At 42.1% G+C, this 15,048-nt stretch overlaps 1 protein-coding gene across 1 annotated transcript in view; it reads left to right on the top strand.

The window, feature by feature from the left end:
- Positions 1 to 15,048, top strand: part of LOC134608802 (NACHT, LRR and PYD domains-containing protein 3-like) — a 243,579-nt gene that overhangs the window by 41,405 nt on the left and 187,126 nt on the right. Inside the window, exons 3-4 of the mRNA XM_063451911.1 lie at positions 6,731 to 7,033; positions 9,178 to 9,216. Of these exons, the coding sequence (XP_063307981.1) occupies positions 6,731 to 7,033; positions 9,178 to 9,216 (342 nt within the window). The remainder of the gene's footprint in view (positions 1 to 6,730; positions 7,034 to 9,177; positions 9,217 to 15,048) is intronic.

The following is a 15,048-nucleotide window of genomic DNA, read 5'->3' as shown; positions in this document are numbered from 1 at the left end:
TTCATTACTCCTTGAAGTGCTAAGTATTCAGTTAAAGGTATACTGTTGGTACCAAAACAACTTTAGCTAAATTACTTAGTTTTGTGTATAGATTACACCTCTGAAGTCTCAATGTTCTGTCATTTAGGAGTTAAATCACTTTTATTTCAGTTTATGCAGCACTAGCCACAACTCCCCTGGTTGTGACTGACACAGGCTGCATGAAAATATAGGTTTCATTTTGAATCGGATGTTAACTTGCTTTAGAAGTTTTTATCTCCTGCTCTGTAAGTTGAACTTTTTTCACACAGGATGATCTTGCAAGATCTAGCAAGCTATTAAGATAATACATTCTAAATTAAACAGAATTTGCAATATAGGAAGTTTAAACACATGACTCTTTATAGGAAGTGTTTAGGAAGGCTGTGCAAGTCACATGCAATGAGGTGTGGCTAGGACTGTATAAACAAAGTGATTTACTTCCTAACCCCTTAAGGACACAGCTTCAGAAGCTGGACATACCCTTAAGGACACAAGCAATTTTTGAATTTTTTTGCTGTTTGTGTTCAACTGCAATTTGCATCTCTCTCATTTATTGTACCAACACATATTATATACCGTTTTTTAGACAACAAAAAGGGCTTTAATTTGATGTGACCTATACATGTATAAATTCTCATTTATTACAAAAAAAATGCAAAATAATGTGGAAAAAACAAAAAAAATGCTTTTTTCCCCACGTTTTGGCAATAATAATGTGTGCATAATATGTACAGCTTAGGAAAAGTAATTAAAAATCAATTAATTTATGTGTCTTGATTTACAAAGTACATAATATGTGTAGGATTTCAGTTTATTTTGAAAGTTACAGGTCACAAACTACAAGGTCTAAAATAAAATTTCAATGTGAAACAATTTTAGAAGTTGGTATGTTTGTCTTGGAAGTTTAATACCCATTACAGGAAACAAAATTGCCACACAAAAGTATATATTTATATAAAGTAGACATCACAGGCTATTTACCTAAGGTTAGTTTGACACTTTTTGCGTAGCCATTTCACCGCCAATCTCTGCTAAATATTGGAGTAAAATTGTGTTTTTTCTCTATTTTGGCATATTCACATATAACAAGGTTTTTGTAATGTGTATTTCGTAAATCTAGTGTGTGCTATCCCTGTACAGAACCCCATATTGTGTTCAGCTACATCTGCTGAGTACAACGATACCCCCATTGTATACCTTTGCCCCTATTCTGTGCTACAGTGCCATATAGGAGACCATGCTATTTCAGTTTCTATAGTTGGAATTTTCATAGATGGTCATATGTCTGAATTTGTGGCATTATAGCCATTTTACTGTTCAAATAACCCCATAAAGGCCTTCCATTTGAGAAAGCAGACACCCAAGGGTATGTTATTAGGCATATATTATACCTTAACTTGCCACCATGTTTTCACCAATTTATTTCAAATTTTGTGGTGAGAAAAAATAAATACATTTTTTTACATACATGTTGCATTTTCGATGGGTATTTCTTACATTTGATAAGTGCCACTGTCATAAATTCCCCCTAAGTATGCTCAGTTACCTCTTCTGAGTAAAACAATATGCCCAATATATGACCCAGACACTATTTTGTGAAGTTACAGTGCTGTGAAAGAGATGTGATAAGTTCAGGTTTTTAAGTGTGAATTTACATGGAGAGTTTTAATGGGTCCGTATTCTATTTTTAAATATGTTAGCAGGCTGCTTTTTCCAATTACCCCAAAAAGGCATACTATTTCTTAAAGAAAACGCCCAAAGGTATTTCAAATGGCAAATTTTGAACCTTAGCGTGGGATAATTTTTCCGTTAGCTTGTATCAAGTGCAGTGGTAAAAAGCATTTTTTTCTGCCTTTTTGACACACAGTGAGTTTGTACTGTATATTTTGCAAACCTTATGTGTGCTACGGCTTTATAATACTTTATATGTTGCTCAGCTATGTTGTCTGAGTACAGAAATACCCCCGTATGTACCTTTGCCAGTTATATGGGGACGTTGAAGGGGCACATTTCAGACACAGCCATTGCAGGTTTTGTCAAACTTTGAATTTTTACGCTGTATTGTTACCCCACTTTGAAGTTTTTTAGCAGGCTATATATTCCAACTATCACATAAAAGCATACTATTTCTTAAAGAAGACATCCCAGGGTATTTCAAAAGGCATATTTTGAACCTTAGTAGGGGATCATTTTTCTGCTAGCTTGTACCAAGTGTAGTGGTAATAAGCATTTTTTCTGCTTTTTTGACACACACCGTGAGTTTGTACTGTGTATTTTGCAAACCTTATGTGTGCTACAGCTATATAATACTTCCTATCTTGCTCAGCTGTGTCATCTGAGCACATCAATACCCCCATATGTACCTTTGCCAGGTATATGCGGACATTGAAGGGGCACATTTGAGACACAGCCATTTAAGTTTTTTCAAACTTTACATTTTTACGCTGTGTCCATACCCCACTTTGGAGGTTTGTTTGTAGGTTAATTATTCCAGCTACCCCATAAAGGCATACCATTTCCTAAAGAAGACATCCCAGGGTGTTTCAAAGGGCATATTTGAAACCTTACCGTGGTATCATTTTTTCGCTAGCCTGTACCAAGTGTAGCGGTAATACGCATTTTCCCCCTTTTTTTTATTTTTTTTTTACTTTTTAAAAGTTTTTTTTAACTTTTAAAAAGTTTTATTTAGCATTTAACAACTTATTTTACTATTTTAAAACTTTGTTTAAACTTTTCAAAAGTTTTTTTAACTTTTTATTGTTTTTTTTTACTTTTAACCCCTAACTAGCCTAACCGTAAATCCCCAAATTTCCCCACTAACTTCTACCCACCTTAGCTAAATAAATAAATATTTTAAAATATTTAAAAGAATTAATTAAATAAATTTAACCCCTGAGGATTAAAAAAAATAAAAGTTAACCCTCAGGGGTTAAAAGAAAAAAATCAGATCACAGTGAAATACTGTGATCTGTATTTTGACCACTGCAGGCAGGGAAGGGGTTAAATTTTATTTGAAAGAGGTGAGGGGGGTGGGATTTTGCTACAAACACTTTTTTTTACAGCCAGAGACAGATCAGCACCAATCTGTCTCTCTGCTGTTCACAGCTCACACAGAGCTGCAGGGAAACAGATCGGGTTTCACTGCAGCATGTGTGATCACTCTGACTCCCGGTCAGAGCGATCACATGGGCTGAATCAGTGAAACTGCCCATGGTAGTGTGCCTCCGATATGGAGACACACTACAGGAAGATTAACCCCACGATTGCCGCGATTGTGGCAATCAGGGGTTAATTTTCATTTATGACGGACATTTTCCGTCCAGCGTCCTTAAGGGGAGTGCTGCAATGACGGAAAATTTCCGTCATGCGTCCTTAACCCCGTAAGGACCAAACTTCTGGAATAAAATGGAATTATGACGTGTCACACACGTCATGTGTCCTTAAGGGGTTAAGGGGTTAATTGGCAGATACCGTATATACTCGAGTATAAGCCGACCCGAATATAAGCCGAGGCCCCTAATTTTATCCCAAAAAACTGGGAAAACTTATTGACTCGAGTATAAGACTAGGGTGGGAAATGCAGCAGCTACTGGTAAATTTCTAAATAAAATTAGATCCTAAAAAAAATATATTAATTGAATATTTATTTACAGTGTGTGTATAATGAATGCAGTGTGTGCGTATGTGTGTGTGTATGAGTGCAGCGTGTGTGTATGAGTGCAGCGTGTGTGTATGAGTGCAGTGTGTGTATGAGTGCAGTGTGTGTATGAGTGCAGTGTGTGTGTGCATGAATGCAGTGTGTGTGTGCATGAATGCAGTGTGTGAATGCAGTGTGTGCAGGGCCGGTGCAAGGATATTTGCCGCCGTAGGCAAAACATTTTTTGCTGCCCCCTCCCCCCCCCATATGTCCTGACTTCCCCTCCTCCTCCCTCAGTGGTCCTTACCTCCCCACCCCCGTGTTCCTTCACTCCCCCCCCCAGTGGTCCTGACTCACCCCTCCCCTAGTGGTCCTTACCCTCCCCTCCCCTAGTGGTCCTTACTTCCCCCTCCCCTCCCATAGTGGTCCTTATCCCACCCCCTCCCTCTCATAGTGGTCCTTATCCCCCTTCTCCCTCCCATAGTGTTCCTTATCCCCCCCCCATCCCTCCCATAGTGGTCCATATACCCCCCCCTCCCTCCCATAATGGTCCTTATACCCCCCCTCCCTCCCATAGTGGTCCTTATCCCACCCCCTCCCATAGTGGTCCTTATACCCCCCCTCCCTCCCATAGTGGTCCTTATACCCCCCTCCCTCCAATAGTGGTCCTTATCCCCCTCCCTCCCATAGTGGTCCTTATCCCCCCCTCCCTCCCATAGTGGTCCTTATACCCCCCTCCCTCCCATAGTGGTCCTTATCCCCCCCCTCCCTCCCATAGTGGTCCTTATCCCCCCCCCTCCCTCCCATAGTGGTCCTTACCCCCCCCCCTCCCATAGTGGTCCTTACCCCCCCCCTCCCTCCCATAGTGGTCCTTATACCCCCCCTCCCTCCCATAGCGGTCCTTATACCCCCCTCCCTCCCATAGTGGTCCTTAACCCACTACCTCCCTCCCATAGTGGTCCTTATACCCCCCCCCCCTCCCATAGTGGTCCTTATACCCCTTTTTTTTATTATTATTAATTTTTTTTAATTATTTTATTTATATTTTTTTTTCGTCCCCCCTCCCTGCTTGATATATGGCAGGGAGGGGGGCTCCTTCCCTGGTGGTCCAGTGGCATTGGTAGTTCAGTGGGGGGGAGAGGGGGGCTGGCAGAGCTGTACTTACCTTTCCTGCAGCTCCTGTCAGCTCTCTCCTCCTCCGCGCGGTCTGTGCAGCTCCCTCTGTCAGCTCACACTGTAAGTCTCGCGAGAGCCGCGGCTCTCGCGAGACTTACACTGGGAGCTGACCGAGGTGCTGAACGGACGGCGCGGAGGAGGAGAGAGCTGACAGGAGCTGCAGGAAAGGTAAGTACAGCTCTGCCAGCCCCCCTCTCCCCCAGTCTGTATTATGGCAATGCAAATTGCCATAATACAGACTCTGACTCGAGTATAAGCCGAGTTGGGGTTTTTCAGCCCAAAAAATGGGCTGAAAAACTCGGCTTATACTCGAGTATATACGGTAATTGAGCAGTAAGACTGCAGGGGCATGATCTATACACTAAATCCACTTCGTTAAGCTAACGTTGTTTTGGTGACTATTTAAAGTGTCCCTATAAACGTACCTGTAATCTAGCACTTGGACAGTTCCATCACTACAGCCTGATCCTCCTAAATCAGATTATGAAACTCAATCTGTGTCCAGTCAAATGCCTCTCATAGAGAAACATGGATCTCCTCGATCCATCAAGCAAATGCTTTTCGTAAGGAAACACTGGACACACATAACCTGGCATCAGAATACTCAGATTTTAGTCAAGAGCCCCTAGAGCAGGGGTAGGCAACCTTCAACACTCCAAATGTTGTGGACTGCATCTGCTGTAATGCTTTTACAGCCATAATTCGGGCAAAGCTTCAGGGGGATGTAGTCTACAACATCTGGAGTGCAGAAGGTTGCTTACCCCTTTCTGAAGGCTGTGAAGAATGAGTCTGGAAAATGCAAACAGTGCCATTGCTCAGAAATAGCACAGCTCTTGTTTGGAAGGATGCAAGGACAGTTATTGAGACAAATTATTTGGGTGCTTAGAGAGGGCCTGACAAATTTGTGTGGAATCTAGGAGCCAGCAACCAAAGTTAGGAGCCAGGTTTTTTTAAACTAACTAAGCTTTATTTTCAAATGACAAAAATACAATTCTTAAAGGCACATTATATTCACCAGAAGCACTAAAGATTAATGTAGTAGTTCTGGTGACCGTAGCCTGTCCGTGCATGCTTTTCAATGGCAAAACTGACTCTGACGGTCACTAAAGGTGCCTCCTGTCTCAGTGCTGCACATTGTGCAGCACCTACATTCAGAGTCTTCATGCTCTGCACGGAGGTGCTGAATGTTCCCCATAGAGATGTATTGCTTCAATGCATCTCAATGAGGAGATGCTTATTGATGCAGCCTTTGAGCATGCACAGTAGCTTCCCTATATTAAAGCATTGGATTCACTGAGATCTTGAAGCTTGATGATCTCAGCCATTGAGACTGGGCCAGCCGTGGCGAGACCAGTATGCATGGGAAGAAAGGTGAGTAAAAATACCTTTTCCATGCGATCGAACTCACACACACACTGACAGCCACACACTCACTGACAGACAGACATACACACACACACACACACATTCTCTCACACACTCACAAATTATTTGTTTTAATTCAATTTAAGTCCACCCAGCCTCTCTACCTTTGAGAGATCTGGAATAGATTGTTTCCCTGGGGTCCAGTGTGGCTTCTGAAATATTCAAGCTCTTCTTGCTCTTCTCCCTCATGCTCTGTTTGGTGATGCCAGAGTGACTTCATATTTCAGCTCCCAGCATCACAGCAGCCCAATTACATTACGGCTGACCGCCTGCTTACCTCCATGCTTCCTCAGCACCCGGCTGCTCGTCTCCATGCTCCCTCGGCTAGCCACCTCGGAGGGAACGGGCTAACAAAGTCCAGGTGCCAGGACAAAATTCCTAGTCGCATGGCGACCTGGCATCTGAATTATGTTGAGCCCTGGCTTAAAGTGTCCCCTTAAATGTTCAATTTATTGTGTTGCCTTCTCTCAGGTTCTTCTATGAATACTAAACAAATTCAACATTGCACCGTTTGGGATATTCTTCTACGCTCCTTGAATCACCTTGTAAAGGAAGATTTTGAAAGATTTCAGTATAAGTTGTCAGATGTTCACGAAGATGGCAAATGTCCCATTGAATTTGGACTGTTGGAAGGTGCTGACCGCAATAAAACAGCAAAAATTCTTATGGACTACCATGGTGAAGAGAACGTTCTTGAATTTGTATATCAAGTTTTCATGACCATGAACCTAAGGAGACCTGCAGACAATCTGCTGAAGGAACGTGCAGTGATTGGTAAGTGCAGGAAATTATTCAAAAGTTCTGTTAAGACTTGATATAAATGTATTTTAATAATTGTTATGTGTTTTACTGGTCCAGATGTCCCACATTTTAGATAAAGCAAGTTATTAAAGGAACATTCAAAACTCCTAAAGCACTTCAGCTTACTGAAGTCCTTACCAAAAGGGGGCTCTTCCTTGCTTTGAGAGCTCACTCTTAAATGCAGTGCTCTTTGACCATAGGACCCCAATGGTGAAGCGGAGCTGCAGCAAGGAGACTGTCTCAATGTTGGATTTGAGGAAGTAACATTATTTTCAATTATTTTTTTTTACATGAACAAGGGGAGTCTGAAATCTGAGTTCACTATGGGATACTCCAAAGTTAGAAATATACATTTATTGATTTTTAACCCTGGAGTGTCTCTTTAATGTTGCAGTCAGGGGCAAGCGATACGTTCCCCAGCAACTTTGTAAACTTCATTAAATACCCATATTGTTTGTTTTGGAATTTCACTGAAAATCAAAAGCAGTCAAATTGGGACTACTTTGTCTTATGGTCATGCCTGAAGTTGACAAAAGGCAGAGCTTCTAATGTCATGTTTTGTCAGGGGAATCAGGCATCTTCCCCACAGACCTCTGCTGTATTCTTGTGCATGCATGAGAGTACAGCAGTAACACGGTTCCTGCAAGATAAAGCTCCAGGAGCTAAAGAGAAGATGGTCCTCCTGCGACTAACAATTTAAGGCAAGTATAGCTCACGTCTGCTTACCACATGCCAAATGGGGATGCCACCTTTGAGGCACTTGCAAAATATACAAACACCCCTGAAGATGACAGAGCTGCAATATCTGGCATCATTGAATCGGTTGTATTCTGTTTGTTGGTGATCGCTGATTAGCATAGCTAAAGCCCTTATGAGAGTTTTGTTTTTTCCTGCTACCTATTTAGCTTCAGTCACAGAGTCGATGCAGAGTTTTTTTTATGTTTGTATTTGTTAAATTGTCTCTTTTCGGTACAAGGCTTTTGATGGTTGAATAGCATGTTCATTTCTTTTTTTACCTGGGGTTTTGTGGAAATAAGACTTAACAGAGCACTCTGACCCCCTAGACTCTCTTTGCCATCCAGGTTTGGTACAGTTTGAGATCTATATGTCCTCTTTTAATGTTCCTAATTTTCTTACCTTCAATGTGGCAGCCACTATCACTGGCTTCTACCATTGAGAAAAATGCATGTGTAAAGTACCATGGACAGAGGAGACATGTGCTGCCTGGACCACTTTCTGGTTAACTCGTTAAAGGGTTACTCCAAGGGCCATAACAACTTCAGTGATTTGAAGTGCCCATGCTGCTTGAAGTCTGTATGTGCAGCCTTTCAGTTTGAAATGTTGCACATACAGAGATATAACTACACTTCTGGCAGTATCATTATCCATCCTGGAATTAAGATCTCTGGGCTGGGTAATGGTAAATCTGTGAATATTGGACATCTGTCGTTAGCAAGCATAGTATGAATTTAACGTTGGTGTCTGAACATTTTTTTTCTTCCTTTCTTAATCTGCATATATTTTGGGGACGGGGTACATGCCAGTAATGGTTACTGTAGCCAAAAACGGTTTTCATTAAAAGGTAATAAGGTGCCCAGGGCCCCCTGGCACCATAACAACATCATTGAGATGACATTGTTTTGATGCCTGGAGTGCAACTTTAAATATTTATACCCATAAAACAAAATTAGGACACAATGACAACTAAGTGCTAGAATTTCATGAAACATGAAATGGAGTTACAAATCTCTTAGGGGCATCTCTTAATAGTCATAAACATCTAATAAAACTCACTGTGAAAATGTCTTTATAGCTTTAAGGATGCATACAAGGTAACTAAGTTAACATGTGTTAAATTATTTCTAATTAGCTAGAAAATGATTAGAACATACTATAGAAATGATGTAAGATTTTCATACCAACCCTTGAATTATCAAGTGAGTATTTAACTCATGGCATTCAATTGATTTAGAAAACCAAATCAAAGTATTATAATAGCTTGTTTAGATTTCCCTGTAGCTGATCAGTGTCTGCTTAGCAATAAAAAAAGAAAAGAAAATGTATGTATATGTGCAATGTTGTCTTTCTCTTTTGATGTGTAAAATTTTGCATTTCAGATAAACTAAACAAGGAATTTTCAGAAAAAAGTGTGACCAGTAAGTGAATAGAATTACATACTTTGTGATATAAACATAAAGGTATATTAGTGTTCTAACTGACTTGCCTATGGCTAGACCCATAGCTCATGAATGCACTCTATGAGGTCAGTTACAAAATTTTCTTAATGTGAAATGGTTGGAGTCATTCATTGTAATATTCATTATACTTTTTATTGGGGATCCAAATGCCGAATAACCATGCAATCAGTCTATGAGTTAATATTTATCTGGTAAACTAATAGTTAGGTGGGCATTCATAAAAATATAGCCTGGAAAGGGATGGTTATATTAAGAGACTGTAAGCATCAGCCCACGCACATCCCATAAAAGAGGGCTGGGATATTTATTTAGTTATAAAAGGGTCTTTTTCAAGATCTTGATACACATGTGTGTAATTTCATTCCAGTTGTATTTTGATATTAATATATATATATATATTGATATCAAAATACATGTAGAACGAAATAATATATATATTAATTCTACGTATATATTTATGTAATATTTTTACATAATAAGGTCATTTTATTAATTACAATTTGCGGGACCTGCCTGACAACCCAGACAGAAAGTCCAGGGAGTTATGTATAAATATAAATTTAATACATAACAGGTAATAAATATAGTCAACCATGACAGGTGCATTCTGTGCTGAGGCCATCTCTTAAAAGATTTTAGATTGAATGAAGATTTGACTGTGTCCCTGAGGTTATTCCATAATTGTGGTGCTCTGTAGGAAAATGAGGATCAAGCCACTTTATTTCTGTATTGCAGTATGCTAAATATTGTGCTAGTACTGGATCAGAGGTTAAAGAAGGTGGGAACAGCCGTGGAGAGCATTCTACTCGGGTAGGGTGGGAGCTTCCTACAAAAAACTCTTATGCACAAGGCTGGAAAGATGAAGAGTGCGTCTTGATTCCAGCGATAGCCAGTTTAGCTCTTTAAACATACCACAGTGGTGGGTAAAGTAATTACATTCTAGTGCAATGCGGCAGAAGAAATTATATAACGTATTAAGTTCATTAAGGTGGGTTTGTGGTGCGGGTGCATGCACTACATCCCCATAATCAATGACCGGCATTAGCATTTGTTGCACTATCTGTTTCCTTACTGTAGGACTTAGGCAGGATTTGTTTCTTTACAGGGCACCTAGTTTTGTGTAAAGCTTTGAAGAGATTTATTCAGTATGAAGGCGAAGTATAGATTGGGGTCCAGCAACATACATAGATATTTGAAAGAACAGACTGCTGTCAGTGTGCTCTTTGAATTTGTTCTGATACATTGTTGTTGATTTTGTAGTTTACGTAATTTAGGTACAGTTCCAAAGATCATTGTAACAGTTTTGTCAGTGTTTAGCAAGAGTTTGTTAACCGCTATCCACCTTTCTACCTCTGTGAATTGGTTTTGGAGCACAGCCTCAAGCTGCGGTAGATTGGGTTTACTAGCAGAGATTACAGTGTCGTCTGCATGTGTACAGTTGAGGCTTTGCAGACATTAGGCACATCATTCTTTAAATAATGTGAATAGCAAGGGGCCGAGTATGGAGACTTGGGGAACACCACACGGGACTGGAAGAGGGAGGGAGATGCTATCAGAAATGGCCACATATTGCAATCGGTCTTATACATATAATCAAAATCGAAACGACAGGTTAGGGGACAACCAACAATACCTGAGTTTTTAAGTTTTAGCAAAAAAAATGCCATGGTCTACTGTGTCAAATGCTTTGGCAAAATCAAGGAAAAAAGCTACAGTTAAGTCTCCTTGTTCCATGCCAATTTGGATGTCATTGCAAACTTTTAAGAGGGCAGTCGAAGTTAAGTGATTTTTTTTTTTTTTTAATTTGGATTTTATTGGGTTTTGTACACACAGTATACATTTTCCATTGTATGGGTTGTTGTATAGGTTATAACAAGAACAAGTAAATTTTGTTGGGTTTACAAACATAGCAATAATCACGGTTTCAGTGAGATATGTACAGTAGCAGTGCGAGGTATTTCGTTGCCCGTTACTACATTTATACGGAGAACACTGCTAATGAGGTTATGTAACTTTGGCCTCCTCTACTGACCTGCTTTGTGAATGTAAAGTCAGTTAGGTGATTAGATTGATAGGTGTGGAGTAGTGAGTTAAGAGTATGAAGAAACTCCTAAGAACCATATGAACATATAAACATATAAATAACAATGTTATAACTAAGTGTTGCGTTTCTCAGTTCGATTGCTGTGCCCGTTGGCTACCATGCCTAGCTTTTTGAGGAATGTCTCTGGGTATTCCCCTGCGGGCAGAGTGAATACGTTGGTGCCCTGTTGCACCACCAGTGACCCCTCCGTGCCCCACTGGTAACTGACGGAGTGCTCTCTCAGTCTCTTGGCGACCGGTGCCAGTTGTCTCCTGGCGGCCAGTAAAGCTAAAGGAAGGTCACTGTACATGGCCACTTCGCATCTCTCAAATTTCACTGACCCCAGTGGTCTAGAACTGGCCATGATGGCGGCTCTCACCGCTACGTCTCTGGTGGTAGCTATCATGTCTCTGGGGGCACCTGCAGGTGCTGCTGGCGATTTGCGCACTCGGAAGGTGGATAGTATCAGTGGGGTGTCTGGGTTACACCTGAGGCCCATTGAGGAGGTAAGACTCCGAACAAAGGGCAGTAGGTCTTCTCCGCCCACTGTTTCAGGGATGCCCCTGAGGCGTATGTTGCGGAGGCGGTGTCTGGACTCAAGTGAAACCACCGTTCCGTGTAGGAGCCGGACCTGCTCACCAAGTCCGTTCAGCTGCTGCTTGGTGTCTTTGAGTTGGTTGTCTCTGCATTTTTCTCTGGCCTCCACCTCCCCTACTCTCTGCTGTAGGACCCCTATTTCAGCTTGGGTCTCCTTTAAATCGGCCTTCCAGACTGTCTTAGATCTGTCAGCAGCTTTCTGATATCCCTGTTTGTGGATGGAGAGTCATCATCCTCCGATTCAGACCTGTGAGGGTTATCATCAGGTTGTGGTGAGGCTTGGGAGTCCCTCTCTTCTTGGGATTCGTCAGAGGTCTCCAGCTCTCTCTGCGGCTCCGGCGCCATCTTGGAATGCAAGCCTGATGTCGGGTGCCACGGGTCTCTCCATGGGGGTTTGCTTCCTATGTTTGCGCCCCATGTTGTCAGCTGTTGGGTGGCAGGTAATCTGTGTGGTTTTGGAGCGGATTACTCTGTGTAATGACTCTTGATCTGTGGGGCCGAAGCAGAGCTCCACAGATATGCGACTTTTCAGCTCCGTAGTCGGCCACGCCCCCCAAAGTTAAGTGATTTGAACAAAAGCCTGATTCATCAGGGGTCAGATAGTTTGATTGTTGGTAATACTCACATAGTTGCGTGTGGACGCATTTTTCCAGGATGTTTGACAAAACTGAGAGCAATGATATTGGGCAATAGTTAGATACCAAAATATTGTCACCACTTTTATGGATAGTTACTACTTTTGCAGTCTTCCAAAGTGTGGGTATGTATCCAGACACCAGGGATTCATTGATAAGGGTAGTGACAGGTTTAGCAATTGCCGGCTGAGCTTCAGCAACATAGCTGGTATTTGATCTGGTCCACACTGGTTTTTCATTTTTAAATTATTAAGATGTTTATTAACGACACTAACAGCCACGGGTCTAAAATTTAATCACTCTATATGAGGATTTTGCAGATGTAGCAGGGCCTGATCTTTTTTTGTGGTCTGAAAACAAGTGTCATTCGTTATCCTAGGAACCAGGTAGCACATCCAACAAAATAATTATTAAAGGCGTTTGCTACAGGGTTTAATAGTCTATTTTGACAGTCGAGGTAGGGTGCCCAAGTGTCCGGATTGCCCGGGACAGTCCCGAACGTTAAGAGTCTGTCCCGGGTCCCGGGCACCCTCGTTCCGGGACAATGTAGTGTCCCGGAATGAGCTGAGCTGCTTTGGGCCCTCTCGAGATCTCAATGATCTCCCTCACCCGCCCGAGAGGCCCTTCGTCCGTGACAGAGGGAAGAGGGAGCTGGGAGGAAGTTCCTCCCTTGAGAATGCTGATCGGAGCATGGCAACGCTACGACACAGCACTAACCTTGCGGGAGAACTACAGACAGCCTGCAGCCAGAAGAGCTGCAGGCTAAAGAGCACTACTCACTACTAGACCACCAGGGCTGGTAGTGTGTCCCCCTCCCTGGATGAAGGTAAGAAGAAAGGGGGGAGAGGGACAGGCAGTCTGTGTATTCAGCACTGTGTGTGTGTGTATTCATTTGTATTCAGCAGCCTGGGTGTGTGTGTATTCAGCAATCTGTGCGTGTGTGTATTCAGCAGTCGGTGTGTGTGCTGAGTATACACACAGACTGCTGAATACACACACACACAGATTGCTGAATACACACACACACAGGCTGCTGAATACACACAAACACACACACACACCGACTGTAGAGTACACAAACAGACTGCTGAATACACACACACTGCTGTAAAAATATTTAGGAAATATTTATTTAACAAATACATAAACAAACAGGGGGGGAAAAAGCCAAAGAAAAATCTTCCTTACATGTTCCGGACCACCTGAAAAGACATAGGAGTGTGATAAAAATTGTCTTCCTTAAATCAGGCGTAGTGATGTACCGAACTGTTCGCTGGCGAATAGTTCCTGGCGAACATAGCGTGTTCGCGTTCGCCACGGTGGGCGAACACATGCGCGGTTCAATCCGCCCCCTATTCGTCATCATTGAGTAAACTTTGACCCTGTGCCTCACGGTCAGCAGACACATTCCAGCAAATGCCAGCTTCTGTGTCAGGCTCACAGTGGATACTGTGCCCACTTGCCCAGTGCCACCACTCATATCTGGTGTCACAATAGCTTAAGCATGCATTTAAAAACTAAAAAAAACGTTTTCACTGTAATAGATTGAATAGCAGTTAGTTGTCTGCAAGCGTCTGGGTGTCAGGCCTTCAGCGTGTACTCTGCCAACCTCTGCAAGTGCACTTTGCCACTCATATCTGGTGTCACAATAGCGTGCCTTTAAAAAGAAAAAAAGTTTTTCACTGTAAGCTAATAGCAGTCAGTGTCCTTAAAGCGGGTGTCAGGCCTTCAGCGTGTACTCTGCCAACATCTGCAAGTGCACTTTGCCACTCATATCTGGTGTCACAATAGCGTGCCTTTAAAAAGAAAAAAAGTTTTTCACTGTAAGCTAATAGCAGTTAGTTGTCTGCAAGCGTCTGGGTGTCAGGCCTTCAGCGTGTACTCTGCCAACCTCTGCAAGTGCACTTTGCCACTCATATCTGGTGTCACAATAGCGTGCCTTTAAAAAGAAAAAACGTTTTTCACTGTAAGCTAATATCAGTCAGTGTCCTTAAAGCGGGTGTCAGGCCTTCAGCGTGTACTCTGCCAACCTCTGCCAGTGTACTTTGCCACTCATATCTGGTGTCACAATAGCGTGCCTTTAAAAAGAAAAAAAGTTTTTCACTGTAAGCTAATAGCAGTCAGTGTCCTTAAAGCGGGCGTGAGGCCTTCAGCGTGTACTCTGCCAACCTCTGCAAGTGCACTTTGCCACTCATATCTGGTGTCACTATAGCGTGCCTTTAAAAAGAAAAAAAGTTTTTCACTGTAAGCTAATAGCAGTCAGTGTCCTTAAAGCGGGTGTCAGAGCTTCAGCGTGTATTCTGCCAACATCTGCAAGTGCACTTTGCCACTCATATCTGGTGTCACTATAGCGTGCCTTTAAAAAGAAAAAAAGTTTTTCACTGTAAGCTAATAGCAGTTAGTTGTCTGCAAGCGTCTGGGTTTCAGGCCTTCAGCGTGTAATCTGCCAACCTGTCCTTAAAGTGGGTGTCAGGC

Source organism: Pelobates fuscus, chromosome 4 (genome assembly GCF_036172605.1).
Source record: "Pelobates fuscus isolate aPelFus1 chromosome 4, aPelFus1.pri, whole genome shotgun sequence".
Classification (NCBI taxonomy): domain Eukaryota; kingdom Metazoa; phylum Chordata; class Amphibia; order Anura; family Pelobatidae; genus Pelobates; species Pelobates fuscus.
This window is presented reverse-complemented; position numbering and strand designations above follow the sequence as displayed.